This window comes from Ciconia boyciana, chromosome 20 (assembly GCF_034638445.1).
Source record: "Ciconia boyciana chromosome 20, ASM3463844v1, whole genome shotgun sequence".
Taxonomy (NCBI): domain Eukaryota; kingdom Metazoa; phylum Chordata; class Aves; order Ciconiiformes; family Ciconiidae; genus Ciconia; species Ciconia boyciana.
In genome coordinates, this window is record NC_132953.1 from 8,032,411 (window position 1) to 8,052,548 (window position 20,138).

The window sequence follows — 20,138 nt, forward strand, 5'->3', positions numbered from 1 at the left end:
GGCGGAGACGCCCGAGTTTCATAGCTGCGAGAAGCATCTGTAACGGGGATTAGTTTATAAAATGTTTGTGGTATAGTCATCTCAGGAGAGGATTTACTCGTGTAGCTTATTCCATTACTGAAAATTATGAGAGTTTAAATTGGTTAAATCCTGACACGGATTTTTTTCCCCTAATCTCTATTATTCCATAGGAAGCATGTTAATGAGTTAAACACAGTTAATAAAATGCAGCAAGCCAATATTTTTGGTAGCAGTTACTCTCAAAGGAAATAGAAACATTTAAATGATTTCAACCTTTATGCATACTGATTTTTTGCCTGCCTTTGTTCTTTACAGTTGAGTAAATTCCTGAAAAATATATATGGCTTAATGGCGTTTGTAGCATTGAATTGATTTCTTGCACTGATAACATTTTAGCTACAGCTTAGATTGCGTTTTTAATCTGTGTTTCAGTCGCAGGAGGTAATGAATTTTTTAACTGTGGACTCCAGGTTTGTGGCTTGGCTTTTTTTTTCCCCGCAGGGTCTTACCGAAGTGGTTTTGAGCTGGGTCCCCGCCTATAAATGCTTTAATTCTCTGCGTTTATTTTAGGATTTAGAAGAGCTTCGTTTGGACGAAATAAAACCTCTGCTGTTTAAACAGAAGCAGCAGCGGCTGCGACTTCTTTTTGCGTTTCTAGCAAGCACCTCTTGTAAAGCCCAACGTATTAATATGCGTGGACGCCGAGTGTTGTCGTACAGTAATATATGATACACGATAAAACCTATCAATTCCGAGCACCGCAGATATCTCTGGTTTCACCTCAGCGTGAAGGCAAATGAGTTCCTTTTAGCTTGAGCGAGTTCAGAGATAAACTCCAGCGCAGCAAAATGTATCTCCCGGGAAGCGCGGTGCTTGGGCCGGAGCGCGACGCGCTGTCAGCCCCACCGCTGCTGCCGGCCGAGCTCACCTGCCCGTGGGCAAGCGGCACGGAGGGGGCCGAGAGGGGAGCGGCGGCGGGGACCGCCTCGTGCTTTGGGCGCGCGCAGGTGCGATGCGGTTCGGCACGGCGATTTACGACCTGATGTCTTTGTCCTGCAGATAAGCCTCAAGTGCGGGTTTCTCAGAATTACCCGGTGCAAGGCCTCACGAGAGAAGGGGAGCCGCTCGAACTGACGTGCGCAGCTTTTGGAAAACCACAGTAAGTTGGACACTTCCCGGCGGTGGACCAGGCTGTCCGGCGGTGACAGGGTCGTGCCGCAGAAGCGTGCGGAGGTTGTTTGGCCTCTGTTGCTATTGCAGACGCTCGCTATGCCATTCTCTGCTGCGAAGACGATGTAACAGTGTGAGAGAGAGACGCTTTCTGCACCTGAGCATCTGCTACGCGATTACGAAGTCTATCGTGGTTTGCTTGTGTCCCGATATAACGTGGCTGAGGGATTTCCGCTCGAAGAGCTCCTGGGCGAGCTCTTCCCGGCCAGCCCGCGGCAAGCCCTCGGGTGCAGAAGGGAAAGGTCCCACAACTGTGCGCCTCTTCCCCCAGGGAATGGCTTGGGTGGCAATCGCTTGCAATTAATCTGCAAAAGCGAGGTCAGGGGCCTGCGTATTGCACCCCAGTGAGGTGCCAGTACGCAGAAGCGAGAGTGTCACCAGAGAACTGAGCGCTTGTAAAAGTGGAATGGATCCCTAAGGTAAGGCAGTCTGTCTTTCTGCTCGTATTGACTATGTGATGATTTTCCTTCCTTCTGGTGCCCTGTGTGGTTTTTATGAAATGCAGGTTTTATTCTTTCTCCTCTTCTTGCCATGCCCTTGAGGCTTGCTTACATAGTTGAAGAGATGTATGCACCAGGAAAATCCTGGCAAGGGAGGGTAGATTTTCTTCCACACTTCATTGTCGTTCTAATTTACGTTTTGTCGACTTTTTTTTTTTTTTTTAAATACTTCCTCTTCCACTTGGATTTATGGCTGTCAAGTATTTACTATCCGTTTTTATTTTCGTCATGTTCATAAGATTTCTGCAAACATCCCTGAAATCTGTCAGCGTCTCCTTGGTAGCGTGCCCAGAGCTGAGGAGTTACTGCAGGTGCAGTCGAACTGGAAGCCATCTGGTTTGACAGTTCTGCTGCTGGGGCAGCGGCAGGCAGGGCGGCAGGGCTCCGCAGCGAGGAGGCTGGGGCTACCGTCGTCCTCCACGGTAGCGTACCTCCTCTCCCAGATTATTTGGGCGATTCCTGCTTCCCAGTTTCTTCCGTTCGGCACGAGGCTGATTCCTTCCCCGTCCGTTAGAGACTGGCACATCCCCTGCCGAGTTCCATTTTAGCATCTATTCCCCGCTCAGAGTCTGTCAAAGCCCCTTTGCATTCCCCCTCTCATGGGTAACTGCCGTTCCTCCCATTTGCTATCATCTGGGAATTTAATGAATAGGCTTCTTTACTGTTTTTTTCTTCCAGGCTATGAATAAGACATACACATGTTAAATAAGACAGACACATCTCCCCGGCAGCGTGCCACTTAACGTTACGGTGATGCTAGTAACGTGCTAGGAGTTCGCTTATGTAGGTCACTTCACCTGGGTCTCTCAAAGCGTAAGCACATATGCAGCAAAATAATGGGCTGCGTTTAGCTCTGTGTTTTTAAGACAAACGGATTTTATACAATCCTGTACAGAGGTTTAAGATGAACAGGGATGTTTCTCCCGTTAAACAAAATCACTTCTCTGCAAACGTTGGCGACGTAAACACTGGGGGAGGGAAGCTCAGAGGAAAAGACAAGACCAGGGAGTCAAAATGTCTCTTCTGGCATTAATGCAGGTGTTTTGTTAGATTAGACACACACACCCCCCCCAGACTGTGACAAAAGTGGGAAGATTCCTAAAGGGTCACTTGTAGGACGTCCAGGGTGAGACGCGCCTCTGCGAAACAGGCTGCTGTGTCGCAGCGCCCACGGCGTCTGAAACCTCGGGACTCCAAAGTCACCGATAGCCTTTTGAAAACCGTAGCCAGGAGCACCAAAGCCCTTTCCACCCATAGTGAGGTTAAACTGCATTTCCGCTCCCTCAAGAGCTTCTGCTGCCCGTGCCGTGGCTCGTGTGCCGACGGCTCGGAAGCGAGGAGGAGAGCGCTTGGCCAAATCCAGATGTCGGCTTTGTAGCAGGCAGCCGATACCCAGCTGCTTTTGCTCAGCGTTGTATCCGTCCCAGTAGCGTGGGATGTTGAAACTTCAGGAGCTTCTGCATCATGAGGGTAGCCTACCATTCGGACACCAGGAGAGGCCCGAGCTATGCGATACCTCTAGCAGCACGAGCCCCCAGCACAGTCTGGAACTTTGGAACAAAGTTTGGAGCTGCCAACTTTGGAACTAGAGAGGCTGGAGAATGTTTCACTGCATAAACCTCCCCTTTTAAGAGCTCACTGCTGAGTCGCCCGGAGAGATGCCGTATTTTTCTTGCTGGGGAATGCTGTCTCGGGCGTAGCTGCTCTGTCCTTGCTGCTGCTTAAAGACTATAATAATAATAAATCTAAAAAAAAAAAAAAGCCCCCCTCCCGAGCCCCGCAGCACTTGCTTTCTTTACTAGCTCGAACAAGGCACGCTAATTCCATTCCCATTCCTGAAGCGATGCAGACGCTCATCGATGCTCATTTCGGTTCCGTTAGCGAAGGGGTGCAGGAGAGAGGCTGCCGGTTGGCCGGGCGGGACGGGGGAGAGGAGAAAGGCGTTCCTCCCTTCTAGCCGCTCAGGTGCTCTGAGAGCGCGGCACGGCCACCGCGGAGGTAAATAGGTCCAGCGCATCGCGTGGTGGAAGGGTCCAGACTTGACAAAAATGTACTTGTTCTGCCAGATGCTGCCCAGATCTGCACTCAGAGCACCCTGTGGATGCACACGTAGTCCATAGCCTCCAAGCTTTCAGGTTTACTGAATAAGCGAATGATTAACCACTAATGAACTTTCTTCCTGCTTGCATTAGTGTTTTCAGAAAATTTAAGGTCTGGATACAGTTTCCTGTGGGGTTAAAATAAATTTAAATTGAGGAAGCCCGACAGCATCTGGGCTTGAGTAGTGCAAAAAAAGTATGTGTTATTTCTTTACAGTTTTTCTTGGTTTGGGCTTTCTGTCTGTGGATGAACTATTGAAGATGCCATCTTTACCATAGGAAAATAGTAATGTGATTGTTTCTTTTTCTCCCTCCTCTGTAGGCCTACGGACATGAGGTGGTTAAGAGTAGATGATGAGATGCCTCAACACGTTGTAGTGTCTGGTTCAAACCTTCTCATTAGTAACCTAAACAAAACAGATAATGGTACATACCGCTGTGAGGCTTCAAACGCGGTGGGGAAATCACATGCGGATTACATGCTGTTTGTATACGGTACGTGAGAAAAACCACCGTTCTTCTAGACTCATTTACACATAATTGCAACATACCGCGCTCTGAAAGCTTTGACAGAAGTTAACGTTTTGCTTAATGCAAGATTTGCAGATAGCTCCCGACACGTCTACGCTATACCGGGCTGGGGCAGGGGCTGGAAAACCATTTGTTTTGCTTCTGTAAGTCGCGGTGTCGTGCATCGGGTGCAGAGCCTGTTCCCGTGTCCGCTGAGCTCCTTCCTCCGGAGCTGTGCTCGTGGGCTCGCCACCGCACTCGTGCGCTGGCAGGTGAAGCCCAAGGAGCAGCCAGAGCAGGGGCACGGGGAGAACCACGAAGTTCTCTGGCCTGACAGTTCTCCCAGGACTTCTCCGATAATTCCTTTTCCTTTTTGTAATACCTTCTCCAGTGGCTTCAGCAACGGTCCGGGGGGCGGGTGGGGGGGGGGGGTCCAAGTCTTTCATTAGCAAGTTAAATTACCGAAGAATCAGCCAGCGTCCCCAGATAATTACAAGCCAGTAGATAAACTGGAGGAATGAGGTGTCTTAAGCCTATCTGTGGCTGCTGAGCAGACACTAAAACATGCCTCAGCATCTTTTTAAAGTGCTATTAAGTACCTCCTTTAATTCCTCAGTTCCTCTGCATTGTTCTGCCATTGCTTTAAACCTTGTGCTCCTGTCACGAGGCGCTGCGTATAGTAAGATTCAGTAGGCGCTTGAAGAGTGATCCCCCAGTTTAATTATGAGCAGTTCCCTTGGGCTGCAGATTGGAACTCTATCTGTTACGAGTGGTTATTGTGTGCCTGGGCGAAGCTCGTGGTGGGTATTGCCTGTTACTCGGATGGGACAGTAACTTGCTTTGCTTTGAAGTTCATTCCATGCAACAGCCGCTCGAAGCTCTGCAGTCCAAATTCTCTTCTGCTTCCTCTGATCCGGATAAATAGTTGACATCGCCTATCCAAGTGCCACGTGCACGTGAGCCGAGCCGTTGTAAGCCCAGTCTTAGAAACCTGCCCAAAGATTGAAGATAACACCAAGCTACAGCTTTGAGCTGAAATTGAGCTCTACCACGTCGTACGGGTGGTTTTCTAGTGCTTGTAGCTCCAAAAGACTCCAGTTTACAGCATGAAGTCAGATACGCATTTACGATGGGAATAATTTGTATGCTCAAGGTATAGAAAAATACCTCGTTTACGTCGGGGTTTAAAGAAACAACTACTGTTGTGGAGAATAAAGAAGTTGAGCTAGGACACAGGCAGTTCCCCGCGAGATTAAACCTACGCAAAGCCAGTGCTGTAAAGCACTTGTAGACGAGGTGGTTTCATTCCTTGTGTAGCTTTATGTACCTGGTTTGGCCCAAGTGAGCGCGAGATCAGCCCTCGCCAATGTTAGTGACCTGGGGTTTAGAGCTCACAGCAACTCTCGCACATGTTAATTATTCTGCATTTCGGATGCGGGCGAGAACTAGAGCTCACAGGACTTCATCGGTGCCGCTCCCCCTCAGGATTAAATCCACAGGAGGGGACCTGAGACGGTATTATTTTAAAGGAGATGGAAGTTCCCAGGGGATGTAAACCTGTGGACTCTAGTTCAAGCACCCAGCAGACATTTTAGCCACGGAGGGAAGGGCTTTTCGTGGCCTCTCAGGAGCTTGTGGTCAAATAATGGGTTCACATCCCATCATGTCCAGTGTCTGCACGTTTGGGAGCGTCCCGCTAGGATCCGGCACTCTGGACAGCGTAAAGAATCCTTTTAACCCTGAGTTTAAAAGGGAGAAGTCCAGAGGCGTTGGTGTGGAGGAAGCGGTTGGGCTGTGGCCATCATCGGAAGCCCTCTGGTACAGAACCTAACTCAGGTTCTCGCTGAAGGAAACGCTCATCAATGGAAAGCATTTACGTCTCCAGCCCTTGGCACCTTTCCCCACTAAAGGACCGCAAATATTATGTCGGCGCTGGCATCTGCGTCCTTGCAGAAACGCCTCTGTAGGCGTAGCGTGGAGGTTGGTGGGAGGACGTGCCTCGCTGCTCGCCCCCTGCCTCGCCGCAGCCGGGGCTGGCGCGCTCCGCTTGTCGGTGCAGAGCTCCCCCAAATCACCTTAGCTCGGGACGGAGGGGAATTACAGGCACGGTCCCTCCACCCCCGAGGTGTCACAGCGGCGTAGCGATAGCCCCAGCAGGGCCGAGGTCCGGCAGACCCCCAGGAGAGGCAGGGCTGACGTGGTCTCCGTACCAAAGGGATACGGCTGCAGTTCGATGGTTTCACGGACAAATGGTTTCCAGCAGCCAGAGCTTGCCAAGTGCGTGCTGCTGAGCTGCGCTTAACGCACCTTCCCCTGCTGCCCACGTGGTACGAGGATGTCTGATCACATTGACACGCACCGAAAACATGTTTATTTTTAAAATCTGCTTCACGCTTTTCCTCCCCGTGGGAGCGGGCAGACACGTTTGCTAGAAACTTCGAGTGCAATTGGCACACAGTCGTTTTTTTTGCTTTTATCGAGGAAGAGTCCGCTGCGTAGCATCATCCCCGCGCAGTCTGGCGAACGGCCGGGGACTTTCTTCCCCTGGTTCTGCTGTGCTTCAGCTGCTTCGGTCCCCGCTGCTCCGGGGAGACGTACGTATTTACGAGCGAGTGAGAAGTGCCCTCTCGTAAGCGTAGGGGCTGGGATGCCCGGGGTGCAGGGGAAGGACAACAAGCCCGTAGAATACAAGCGAATACAAGCGCTCCAGCAAAGCAAACTCCGAGGTAACGTTTCTTAACCTTCGGGAAGTTGTATGGAATCTCATAAAGGTGCAGCACATAATTAAAGTTCAGATGTATTAATTAGGGAATCTGAGAGAGCTCGCTCGGAGATAAAAGAGAAGCAGATGTGTTAGTAATGAAAAGTTGACATGCTATAGAGGAAACCTAAAATCAAAAGCCCATGAAATGTTTCATGCTCTATTATTGCCGAATGAATCCGTAGTTCAAAGTCTTCCCGACTACTTAGCGCATTCGGTTTGATCATCTGGGCATTGATACATATTTTTTTCTTTTACATCTTCTCATATCCACCTTCTCCTGCCCAATAATTTTGATGAGGATGTGCCCCTGTGCGTAACAGCAATACAGAGAAGAGCGGCAGTGTTTGAGTCTCCACGGGTCAAGCACGTCTGAGAAACGGTTCTCAGTCACAGAGAGAAACATCCCCGTATCCGTGCTTCTCATTAACGATGCACTAGCAGCGAAACCAAGAGCGTTCAACTGAAGTTGTCAGAAAAATATTGACTTTTTTTTATTAAAAGATCTCGGTGAAATTCTTCCTGCCTTGAAATTGATATTTAGCGATGATGTTCTCGTTTCTTTGTATTCATTACTATCTTTGAAGTAGTTTTTAACATCCTGCTGACGCGTATTCATAGAGGAAGAATAGCGAAGGCAACGGCCCTGGAAGAAAGTGCGAGAGATTCATGTGCTGTTGATATTTAAAGCGCAGCAGGGCCCCTCACACAAACCTCCCACCTGGATTTTCCAATGTAGACGTAGAAAACCAACAAAGCACCGCTGTGTCTCTCTACATGTAAACTGTTCTTTTTGTTGTGGAAAGCGTGCAGTTTGTTTTTCTTATGCCTCTCCCATTCCATCTCTCTCTCTCATTGACTAATTTATGCTGGGTTTCATTTATTTTTTTAATTTTTTTAGCACTGTAGAAGGCAAACGGGGGGAGAGTTTCGGGGCCAGATTCTCCAGCTAGAGTAAGTCCGCGCGCGGCTCCCGAGATGCGGGTTGAGCTCGAAGCCGTGCCCAGCTGCTGAGGATCTGGCCCGCTGTCCTTAAAGCCAGCTGGGCGGTCACCACCTGGTTTTAGAGGAGGAAAGACGTCCGACAGCCGTGCTGCTTCTTAGCGTCCTTGTTTTTCTCTGATCACGATTGATCGCTGTTGTGTTCTGCTTGTTTTTTCTTAATTTGCTTTTTTATTATTTTCCTTTTTATATTTTATCCAGATCCCCCCACAACTATCCCTCCTCCCACAACAACCACCACCACTACCACCACCATCCCTACCACCATCACAGGTACGGTACCTTCATAACCATTGGAAATGTCCTGAATGTTTATTGTCTTTTATGTATATAAGCAGAGCATGAAGCCTGGGGAAAAACAGCAAACAGATCGCTTGCATTTTTTTTTTTTTCCACACCCACCGTACGGCGCGAGTCCTGGGCCGGCAGTTCGACGAGTTGGACAGTCCTTACCGCAGGTGTTTCTGAAACGCGGGAGTTGCCGCGGCAGAAAAAGCTATTAATTCCGTTACTGGTGGCTAATATTGGGTACTTTCAAACGAAGGATGCAAACGGCCTTAGAGCTCGTTGAACGCGGGCAGTTGGTTCAGCCTCAACCCCATCAGTATCAATTTCTGAGCAATTTATACTCGGAAGCGGAAAGTTTGGTCTTCAGTAATGTAATTTGCCTCACGTGCCTCGAGATGCTTTTTCTCATGCCTGGGTGTTTGGTCTATCTCCGTGATAAGCCCTCTCCCTCCCTCTCCCAGAAAAGGGAATTCCAGCAGTCGTTTTTTATTGAGCCGAACCCTTTTTGAGGAGCTGGCTTTTAGCACTTGGAGTTTTTCCCTGTCTTGCGAGAAAAGACGAATAAAAGCAACCAGCTGATCACGAGACACCTCTCTCTTTTACACGCATCTGTCACGCTTCCTCGCTAGACCCGACTCTCTCCACTCATAAGGAAGGCCTTTCCGATTTATTTGTAATCATTTGCATTGTCATTTTTCTATCTTTTCTATTTCAACTGCTGCTTTTGCTTTTGCTTGCCCTTTTTTTTTTGTTGGTTTTTTTTTTTTTTTTTTTTGAGGCAGAGGTGGCAAACCGGAGGTGAGAACGGACCATTGAATAGCTAATGGCATAATGTTTATCGTTGCTGTAAACCATCCCCTGTGCAAATGCCTTCACGTTTTATTTGCTTTTATGACGTTGCTCAGCTGACTCCAACTGTCCTGCTCAGGGGGTTTGGTGGCTTCTTTCCTTCTGAGGTTTTTGCAACCAAGTCAGACTCCGCTGGCGTGGATGAGCCATCGAAGCCCTTCTTCCAACGTGCCTTAATGCGCGCTGCCTGCCGTCCGCCATCGTGTTGTCCAGGCTTGCCATTCCCCTCTCTTCCTCTTTCCAGGTGGTTATCAATAAATCCGAGCTCCAGGCACCCAAGCTTGCATGCTTGAGACGCTCTACCGTGAACGCTTTCCCATTTGGCGATTCGGCCGCTTTGTTTCAATTCCGGTTTTAATTTCTTAACGTAACCAGCTTTCGTTTCAGAGTAGGTTTCCGACTTTATCAAAGTCTCCTTAAGAGCCGTTTGCAGAGCAACGCGGTCCCGTGTGTCTCGGTGGAAATGAACGTGCCCGCGGTTCTCTTTTGGTTGACGGAAATTTGCTGACGCTTGCAGTGAAGTTTGGAAGGCTAAAAGGAAGAATTTGTCTTGATGCGTGATCGGCCCCGTTAAGTTTCTGTCAGCGCCTGCAACCAGTAATGACTGTCCTTTTCCCGGGAGCTGGGTCGTTATCAGCCTGTCACCTTAGGGGTGGCCCTAGGACTGGCCTCCAAGGCACGCGCTATCCTCGCCTGCCGTTTCAGGCTCCGAGGCAGCGGCTGTTTGTAATAAATAGCGCTTCTGTTGTTCGCTCTTCCGCTGCAAGTGTTGCGACTTGCTTGTGCACTTTCAGTGGGCTCTGGGCTTCTAGGCTCTCCTCCGCGGTGGGTTTCTAGCTTTTTCGTATTAAAAATAAGAAGGGGAGGTGGGTGGTTCTTGAAGTCAGAAATGGCTATCAGCAAGGCTCCCATCCGAGCTGATTTCGAGAGTAGCTATGGTCTGGCTGCTGCTCTTTGGTCGTGGCCCCAGCAGGGTTTCTGCCTCGCTGCTGAGTCGGGGATGCCCAGGAGCTGCTCGAGACCCTCACGGCTACAGCTGGCTGGGGCTTCCGGAGTCCGTCTCTCTCGCAGTAAGAAATCACTCTTGAAGTCCTCCCGCAGGTTTGCTTTGAACGTGGAGATGAAGGGATGAGGGTCTTCCAGGAAGGGAGGACCTTCGGGCATGACGTTTTCCCAGCCGTTTCTCCTCGGTAGCTTTCCACGGGAGCAAAGCGCTGCCCTTCGTGAGGGTGCTGCCCTGCGGGGAGGTGCGGCTGCAGTGAAAAGCGATCGGACGCACACAAAGATGCGTTGACCGGCAGCTCCTTATTTCCTGTGCAAGCAGAATTGCGGGTTGCTTTTTTGTCTCAGCCGAGCAGAAGTACCTTGCGATCAGGAGCGCGTGGCTGTCCTACGTTTCTCTCTCACCTTTGTTTGCAATGACGGAGGATCTGAAACTCAAAGCTCGCTGACATCCTGTTGGCAAAACCCAGGTGGGTCTCCGTTGCCTCCTTGATGCCTTTCTTGTATTGGCTTTGAACTGCTGCAGAGGCTAGAAATGCAATGCAAATGTAATACTGCTCGCTCGTTCCAGCAGCTACTGCTCACGGTACGTAGGAAGAAGATAGATTAATGCTGATAAGAGAAATTTTTATATTCTTCCCTGACACCGATCTAACACTGAAGCTTCTTGACGTGTGTCTTCACATCTTCTGCCCACAAGCTCAGCGTGCTTTTCCCACAAAGACCAGCTGAGCCTTCGCCTCCCTTCTTTGTGCAGAAACGTGCACGCGTATGTTTTCCAGCCAGCAACCAGGCGGTGCGAAGCTGCAGAAACTTTTGCTCTTCAATAGTCAAGAGGCCTTGTAGCTGCAAAAAATTAGGTCAAATTAACATAATCTCTAGAATTACATAGCATAGTAGTGTCGAAACGCTTTTTAAAGCCTCGAGAGACAATTGATACCTTAATTCCCATCATCACCAAAACGCTGAAATATTCTTCTAGGGTGACATAAGTGCTTCGGTGGCAGACGGGGCGTTTCCCGTCTCCGCTGGCAGGCTGGGTGCGAGTCATCTGCCAGCCGGCCGGGCTGAAAAGCGTGCCTTAGGATGAGGGGGACTCGAAATCTATTTTATTTTGCCTTTTTCCCCGCTATTTCTTGTCTAACACTGGCCTAGTTCATGTCCCCTGAAACCACAGAGTAGTTCTGAAAAGCAGTTGTCTTGGTTTAACTTAAAAAACAGAAGGGAAGAGACCCCTGCCCTGAAACAGCTTCTCCGTCCGAAGCTCCTGTTGTAGGTACGCTGTCATCTCTAGTAGCTGCCCGTAGGAAATTACGTTCTTGGAAGCAGTCCTTTTGAGTTGTTGGAGATAACTTGTTCTGGGTTTGTTTTCCCCCACTACAACTATCCAACAGAACAATCTCAACGGGCTGCGTTTGCTGCTCCACGTGCGTGTTCACCTGCTCCTTTTGTGCAGGCTCCGATGACAGACTGCTTTTTTACTTGCTTACGTGCGGTATTTCTACTCTAAATGTGCTCAGACGCGACATGGAAACGCAACCCTGTCCCAAAGAGTTTATCTTTGAGTGACGGCAGACGCTGCTCAGCAAATAGGAGCCAGAGCAGTAGGTGCAGCAAACGAGAGGGAGAGGACAGGTAACGGCTGGGCAGGCGTATGATGGAGCACGGTCGTTACTCCCCGTCTGCTCCCGGTCCCTCCCCAAACCCCCCCAAGTCCACGCCTAGAGAAGAAATGTCCCTTTATCGGCCCCTCTTGCTTGACACGTCCAAGTCCTGTATTGCTGCTGCTGCTGCTGCAGGCTTGACCTACAAAGGCACGCTGAGCCGATAAAGCGGTTTTACAGCAGGGAGGTTTCGGGGAGCAGCTCTGAAAAGCTAACCTGCTGCTTCTTTCCAGGAGAAGGAAAAGCTGAGCAGTGCTAAAGTTTCCAAAACAGCGCGACCTTTAAAGCTTTTCCTCTGTCACTGTTGCTTTGCGTCAGTGTAGGTGCTTGAAAAGATTTCCTGCGTGACAGTTTGATCTTTTTCGTGTATCTTCCAACTGCATTGATATTCCGACCATCCTTTGGCGTTTCGGCTGTTATCGCTGGCAAGCCCTTTTTTATCAGTTCAAATTGTCCTTGTGGCTTTGTTCATTAAGATGTACACTGTGATACAGCAGAGCAAACTGCCTAATTTGAATTACCCCTAGAGTCGTCCCTTGAAATCCTGCTTTTGGACAGCTGTTGTTTCCTGGGAGATAAAGGTTCTTCATAATAGCAAAGCCCTCATCTTTGGGCTCAGCGCAGAGCGCAGCATTGTAGCCTGCCTTTTCAAGCATCGTTTCGCTGCCTTCTGGTCTTGCTTAGCACATACACCTCCGCACCCCGGGATCTGCGGTATTATTTGTACATGCAAATTTGCATTTATCACGCTTTCTCTGCAGATGGATCACGCAGGTGTCTTGGCAACAGTTTCGGTGGAGACCTGGGGGTGCGGCACGCGTGCACGTTACCAGCATTTCAAGCCTTGCATTGGATGCTACTGATTCTGCAAAGCCCCCCCATCCATCCCGCAACAGTATTAACGGCAAGCTGGCAGATTTGGCTATGGCGTGTCTTTAATGCCACCTTATACCGTATTTTAAACCCCGCTGAGCCCTTGGGGGGGGGGGGGGGGGTGTTCAGGGGGCTGAAACGCTGCAGGCAGTGGTTTTAGCTCAAGAATTCCCAGGGATGCTCGAGCCTCCCCGATGAACTCGGTTGGAAAGCACCAAGCCTGTGCTGTGGAAACGCTCTGTGTTCCTTCTTGAGGCTGGGGATTTTTGGAAGGAGGAGCAAGCACGCTCTGTGTGACTTGAAGGTGTTCAGAAGCCCGCGAGCTCCAAAGCAGGAGCTGTTAACGGATGCCGAGTCCGAATACCACATCTCGACCGGGGTCACGGAGCCGCTGGGCTCTCTTTTTGCCCGCGTGGCCGCACGCTGCCGGACGAGGGCAGAGGCTTTGTGTCTGCTTGCAAAGGCTGGCTAGGTGCTACCTCTGGGCGCTCCCCTAAAACCCTCATTTCTGTGTCATCTTAGCTACCTAAGAAATAATAACGCACGGACATCTGACGTCCTTGAGAAGAAACGGTGGAGCGCATTTTCCAATCGTGACTTCGTGTGCCAGAAAACTTCCTCCAAATGAGGAAAATGATGATTTTGCCCTCAGTAGAAGTTTGTTCTTTTCTGATTACAGCTGGCTTTGTGAAAACCTAGTTGCACGGGGTTTATTCCAACAGTAATCCGAAAAGGTGGTGGGCGGGAAGAATGCAATAACAGCCATTCTTTGCCCAAATTACCTTGCGGTAGGTTTGCGGGAGGTGAAGAGGCAGCGCGGGGATTACTAAGTATGTATGTCCCAGCAGAATCGCAGGCTTTGCCTGTGGGTTACAGCCGGTGGCGGCGTTCCCGTGGAATTTAACCACAAGCAGGAAACGCGTTTGTTCCCCAGGCAAATCAAACACGGAGGGTGGTGGTCAGCAGCCGGCCGGCCGGGCTCTTTCACAGCTTCCCCCCCCGCTTTCCCGAGCGGCCCTTTGGAGATGCCCGCGCAGCAGGAGGGAGACGGGCAGGTCGGCAAGAGCCGCCGGGCCCTCCTGGTTTGCCGCCGCTTGCAGCGTGTCCAGGTGCTCGCTGCCACCGTGGAGGGACTCGGCCCGGTGCTTTGTGCCCCCAAATTATTTATTATTTAACTTCTGCCTTCCGTTGAAGCTTCTGCATGTCCCTGGTAAAATGTCAAGTTAATTTAAAGATGATACTGCGCTCTCCTGACATTTTCATCCAGGATGTGACCGCGTTAAAGGGAATAAAGGAAGAGGGAGTAGCTGACAGGCCTGTTACAGAAAATAAAAGGAAATGAAATGCAGCCTTTTGGTACCACGTCCAGTCAGTAGCAGACACGGTGCTGTCACGTCTGCTCGTACCGGTGGTGACACAGCGTAAGCGGTGCAGAAACCCTCATTTTGCTGGGCAGAAAACGTGCATGTTTAGGAGAGCGAGGGCAGAGGGAGCTGGGCAGAGGACCCGTCCCCTCTCGGGCGACGCGGGCTGGCTGCGGGTAGAGCACCGAAAAGGTCAGGGCTTGCACAGGGTTTGCACAACGCAGTTTGTGAAACTGGGCAGGTATAGCGTTCACCGGGTTGGGATTTAAATAAAAACAAAATCCTCGCAGATCTTTATGGAAAAACGTGACAAGGCATAGCCGGAGCCGCAGCGCTAATTTCAGAATATTTTTGTTCTTGTCGCTCACAACTTCCATACAGATTGTGATTATTTTTGTGAAACATCTGGTCCGCAAATCAAAGTGTCTCTGGGGTGCGTTGCAACATGCCCGTACACAAAAGCTTTTCGGCACAAGCTGGGATCGCTTTACGGAGGATCATCACAGAGTATCATAATGCAGAGTACATTTTCATCCATCCTTCTGAGGAGCCTTTAGCGAGGGAGAGGATTGCGGGGCTTTTGCACGCCGTAGGTTTTTCAGGCTCCTTTGCCCCTCGGCCCGCTGCCTCGCGACGTCGCGGAAATGTGACGTCTCCGCTGACATCCGGCGGGTGCATGTTCTGCGGGAGTTACCGGCATCTTTGTAGGGCTTTTCCCCCAGCCTTAAGGACCTGAAGCAAAGCAGGAATCCTGTTTGCAATACTGCACGCTGGTCCCTGCGGCTGCTACGAAAACAGCAACGTGAAGGACTTTGTGCTCGCCCTGGTCAGTAGATGTGAAGTAGTCTGGGAAATCAGGAAGAATAAGAGCTCCACAAGTCAGTGATCAGATTGGCTTTTGGTTCAGAAACCCGTTTAAAAAGCAATGTATTGAGTGGATATCTATACTTATGAATACCTCTTTAGATTTAAAAAAAAAAAAAGTGTACGTTGCCATCATTGTGATGATGCGCTGTTGTAATTCTCTTCACAATAGCTGTGTGTTGTTAAGCTCCAATGTATCATGCGCTTCTGTAAGGCTGCGGCACTGCAGCTCAAGCATTCAAGTTGGTGAATTTAATTTTGCTGCTGGGGTTTTAATATTCCTCCATCGTCCTCGTTCTGTTTGAGGCTGTGGACTAATTACGGACGAGTTTAAAGGGCCCAGTCTGTCACACTCCGTAAACAGTTTGAAGTTGGAGAGAATCCATTTGAAAAAATGAGGAGGCTTAGCGACGGAGCTCGTAACTCAAGTAAATGTTGCCCAGATGCCTTCATGCAGTAATTTCAGAAATACGTGCATATATCTCTGCGTGTGCACGCGCTCGCGTAGCTACCTAGTGAAGCGGTGAGTGCCTAAAAGCTGGGTGTCGTCCGAGTTCTCTTAGCTGGCAGATACGACCATCTGGATCGCAAGACGATGGTGGTAGTGTCTTCATTCGAGAGCTGGCCACGCTAAACCCCCTTCTTACGACTAATGCTAAAAAGAAATCAGGATTAAGCGAAACGTGCCGCTTTATACGGGCCAGTGGTTCCTTTCTTGGATACCTTCTTTAATTACAAACCAGTCCTCTGGTGAATTTACGTACATGTAGATTCTGAAAGACCACTGCATTGTTTTACTGCTCCCCGTACAGCAAATTTTGTTGTCTCGGGAAGAGAAGCCTTTATCTTAAGATGGAAAGTACCACGTTGAGCCTCCTTGGTTTTGTGCTTTCTACGTCCTCTGCTCTGCCGCACCTTGTAGAACAGCCCTTTTTTCAGCACCGACTTATCGTTTTAAATGACAAGCACCCGCTTCGTGCGACGGTGTGACTGCTCTTCACGCCTACGGCTCAGGACCAGAACGGTGCTTTTTGGTGACGGCAAAGCCTTTCACTGGCCTCGCTCAACCTTAGTTAAGTCAGAAAGGAATCGAGGACCTTCTTGTTGGCCCGTATGTGAGGAGAGGAGAGGATTTTTCTTCTAGGATGTGGGGCAGAAGCCTAATCCCTGGGGTGGCTTATAAACATGGCTGTTCTTGAAGTGAAGTGGAAGCGCACGGCACGTACCTGGCATTCAGGAAAGCACGTTTACAGTTAGGCGATCCGTCTTAAAATCACAGGTTGTCTTAGCAGCCACAGCGCAGGGGCGGGGATGTTCCTTCCTACGTAAGGCAGGACAGCGGTGGAGTTCGGTATGCGCACCGTTTCACGTGTATCCATTAATTTCACACCAAAGCAGCAGTGACAATTTTTCTCTCCTTTGCCGCGCAACCGCTGCAGCAGTGTGCCTGTGTCGGGGGCCTTCTTTGCTTTACTTTAACATGAGATTATTCCTCTTCGGAGCACTGTGTGCGTACAATCCTTCTTCTCAAAGAAGACTCTGGGATTGGAAAGGACTTCCAGAAAACTCGTTCTGAACTTTAACTGGTCTGTGTTTCCTATTGCAACCATCCAAACCATTTGCTAATCATAACTTTGTCATTCCAGCTGCAGCCAACATGTTGTTTGACTTGGATATTTGTTCGCACTTACAACCGCTTGAGAACTTTATTTTTTGTTAACCTGTTGGTCTCTGTCCCCAGACGGGGAAGCGAGATGCACTGTCCACTTTGCACTGTTTCTTGACTAATATCTCTTCCAGCACGTGAATACGAGTTTGCTTTCAGCAGATTCTCTATTTAGCGTAAAAGCTGACGTAACTTTTTTTATTTCAGGAAGACAGTAAATTGAGACTATTTATAGAAGCCGAGATGCTATCTCAGGAATTAATACTCAGTTTTACAATCCTTTCTAAACAACAACTTTCCCCCCACCTTCACCACCATTTGCCCCTTCACCATTTGCTTGGTTAAAACGAGGCATCGTTTGGGGATTGCTACCCGAAAGCAAAGAAAAGCCCTGCTCTTGGTCTCCTTTTGGCTCTGGAAGGCTTCCCTTGCAGCCTCCACCAGAGCTCCCGGCAGGAGAACAAGCGCTAGCGTCTTTAAGCGTGCGTTAGATGCGATTGCCAAGATGAGAACAGTACGTGTTGGCAGTGGAAACAGGCTAATGACGGCTTGATGATCTGTTAACGCAAATCTTGGTGCAGTTTGTTAAACTGCGCAGGGTTTATTTGTTTTGCTTTCATAATTAAAGCGTGTAGACCTTGTATCTGTAAGTATTGTGTATTCCTTGTTTGATTCTTGTCTTCACCGGTGCTTCAGAAATTCGGACCTGGGCTGTCCTCGGCTAAATTGCCAAGGAGCGGGTCCTCCTTTTCGCACTGCTGCCTCTGAGCGTGCAGGAGGACTGCCCGTCCTAGGCTTCTCCGGACAGCATGTTAACGAGGGGAAACGCCAATGTGAATTGTCTGTTGTTGCTACAAAACGCAAGCTCCAGGCTGCTTTGCAGGAATAGGCGGTGGAGCGCTTCTCTACGCTTACTCCTACGATTTTATTCATTCAAACATTGCCTGCATCGAACCAAGGAGGGTCGTGCGAAACCCCGTCTTTGCTGTGAGCGACCACACCTAGGCTTTGCTGTCGGCTCGACGCTATCCGTAGGGACTGGCAGAGGTAGGGTTATGCGGTGAGGAGCCAGCCCGCTCAAGCAAGCGACCGACGTCACAGGAACGAGGGGAGGATATGCAGAGCCAGAGGAAAAGTACCTGAGTTTCGCTAACTGAAAAAGCCAGTACTTTGGATCAAGTGAGAAAATATGATTGAGACCTACTGGTGTAGAGGAAATAACGTGGGACGCTGTCAGGAAAAGCCTTTGGATTCGGTTCGGTCTTTAAGCTTGCCTGTTCCAAACAGCTGTGAAGAGATGAAACATCTCCGTTGGCAAGGCAGCAACTCCCAACAGATCTCCCGTGGCGCGTAACACCTATGGAGCGAAGGCAGCTTCAGACCAAACCAACTCCAGTATGTTTTAATTGCCGATGCCGTTAACCAGTTAGCTGTTGCGACAGGGGGGCTGGTAGCGTCTGCCTGCATTTGCCCAACCTAGAACCATGGGTTTTACACTGAAAAGATCACGCGTCTTACAGGTGCGTGGTTCGGCGTAGCCGAGGCAGAGGGCCGCTCGCGCCTTCAGCGCTGGGCGCGTGATTTCTAGGAGTCCCTTCATTTTTAGCATTTGCTCGCCGCCTCTGAAACGGCCTGGGTTCGGAGGCTGTGCCGCGTACCGACGTGCGCGGAGGTTCCCTGCGTCGGACGAAGGAGGAGAAGAGGTGGGAGCGGATCAGGCCCTGGCCCCTCGCGCTTTGGTGAAGGCAATGTTTGAATGCGTAAAAACTCTTTTCCAAGTGTCGGCTCTTTGCCCTGGTCTTGAGCTTCTGTTTTGGTCCTTACCAAGGAAAGCGTTGGCGTTGGTGTTCTCCCCCGTCTCCTGTTCCCCTGACTTTGCAGCCACCAGTAATTGTTCTGGCAAGGTCCTGGAAAAAGCAAAATTTACTGTTTTCCTCAGGCTCATAGCTTTTGAACTGGAGGCATGTCTTCTAAACAGTGCAACTCACTTCAAATGCTTTTTGCCTTTCATTTTATTATTGCTTGTCACGCAATGTTCTTTGAAAGCTTGCTCATATATTATCTGTTCCATTTTTTCCATTTTCCCTTTTTTTGCATGCTGTTCCTCCTGTTTCTTCCCTTCCTCCAATCCTCTGTTCCCGTGTGTAGACACAACGGCGACGACAGAACCGGCAGTTCACGGTTGGTATCACATTCCTGTTTATCTTATTTCTCAGCGCTGCTGAGTGGCAAGACAAGCCTGGGAAGGGGAAGCAAAAAAGGGAAACGTAGTCTTCAAGGGAAAACCGTGTTTCAGGTGGACTGATCTCATAAACGCAACATAGCTTTTAAGGCTGGAAAGTCTGTCTGGTCTTGTCATTTCTGTTGTGAGCTTCGCAGCCGGTCGTTCCAGTGCCAGGCAAGCACCGATCCCCCGAGCCCCGTGGAAACGGCGTACGAGCAGTGCCGAGGAAGCGAGCCATTCTCTGGTCGTCTTGCTTATGGGGGCAATCGCTTCACGCATGAAGAAGTCCCGCTTTTGAAAACAGGAATTCAGAGTTAATTTTTTACGAGGCGCTCGAAATCCTGAGCCTTTTTCTTCCGCTTTGAGTTCCCAAGGTGGCGGGTCCGCCGGCGTGGGGCAGCGTTTGGTGGCGTGGGGATGCTCCGCAGAGGAGCGCTCGCCTCGGAGGTCGGCAGTGAAGTTTGCATTATTGCGCTGCAGAAGGAGATTTGGAAAACAAATCGCAACGCTTCCCTACCGGCATAGCAGTCTAGCAAACTAACCCTGCTCATCTGCTCAAGGCAGTCTAGCTAACAGCTTGACAGCTTCCTTAGCTTCCTACATTTCCAAAGTGAGCCTAAATAGTCGCTTCAGACTGGAAGTTGAGCATGCCGGTTTTTGGCACGAGCTCGCTTTTCAGCTACAGAACCAAAACCTCTGACAATTTTAATTAAGGCTAATCCATATCTGAGTTTGCTATTTTGGTTTCTTTTAACTCTGATGAATCGACTGTTTCTTTTATTGACAGAGATCTGTAACGCAGCAGGACCTCTTTTCCCTGCCTGCTCCCAACGAGGCGTATCTGGGGCGATGGTAGGGGGAGGACGGAGTAAAGCGATGGTTAAGGAGCGATGCCCCACATCAAGCGGAGGCACGTGCAGTTCTTGTCCCAAGTAACTTGCCTACTTGGATGCATGTTCCCACTGGACATAGCAGTCGGCAGCCTCCAGGCGTACTCCTGTTTTCTACACGTTGCCGATCTCCCTATGCGTGTTTAACGTCAAGATTCAACATCGGTAATTTTGTAGCTACCGCAACGAAAGTCATGGCAAGGCGGTAAAAGTCCAAGTGCCGTCTCATCCAGCGCTACGCTAACGCTTGTGAAAGTGGGAGGAAGGCAAAACGTTAATCGCCCGACCGTTAAGCCGTGGGGAAAGCCTCGAAGAGCCGACTCTGAAGATA

At 49.8% G+C, this 20,138-nt stretch overlaps 1 protein-coding gene across 3 annotated transcripts in view; it reads left to right on the forward strand.

Moving 5' to 3' along the window:
• Positions 1-20,138, forward strand: part of CADM1 (cell adhesion molecule 1) — a 172,609-nt gene that overhangs the window by 136,799 nt on the left and 15,672 nt on the right. The window contains exons 6-9 of one of the 3 annotated variants that reach the window (XM_072884717.1): positions 1,081-1,180; positions 4,173-4,345; positions 8,325-8,396; positions 18,842-18,874. In XM_072884717.1, coding sequence (XP_072740818.1) covers positions 1,081-1,180; positions 4,173-4,345; positions 8,325-8,396; positions 18,842-18,874 — 378 coding nt within the window. The remainder of the gene's footprint in view (positions 1-1,080; positions 1,181-4,172; positions 4,346-8,324; positions 8,397-18,841; positions 18,875-20,138) is intronic. The other 2 variants (XM_072884718.1, XM_072884719.1) reach the window with 2 other exon arrangements.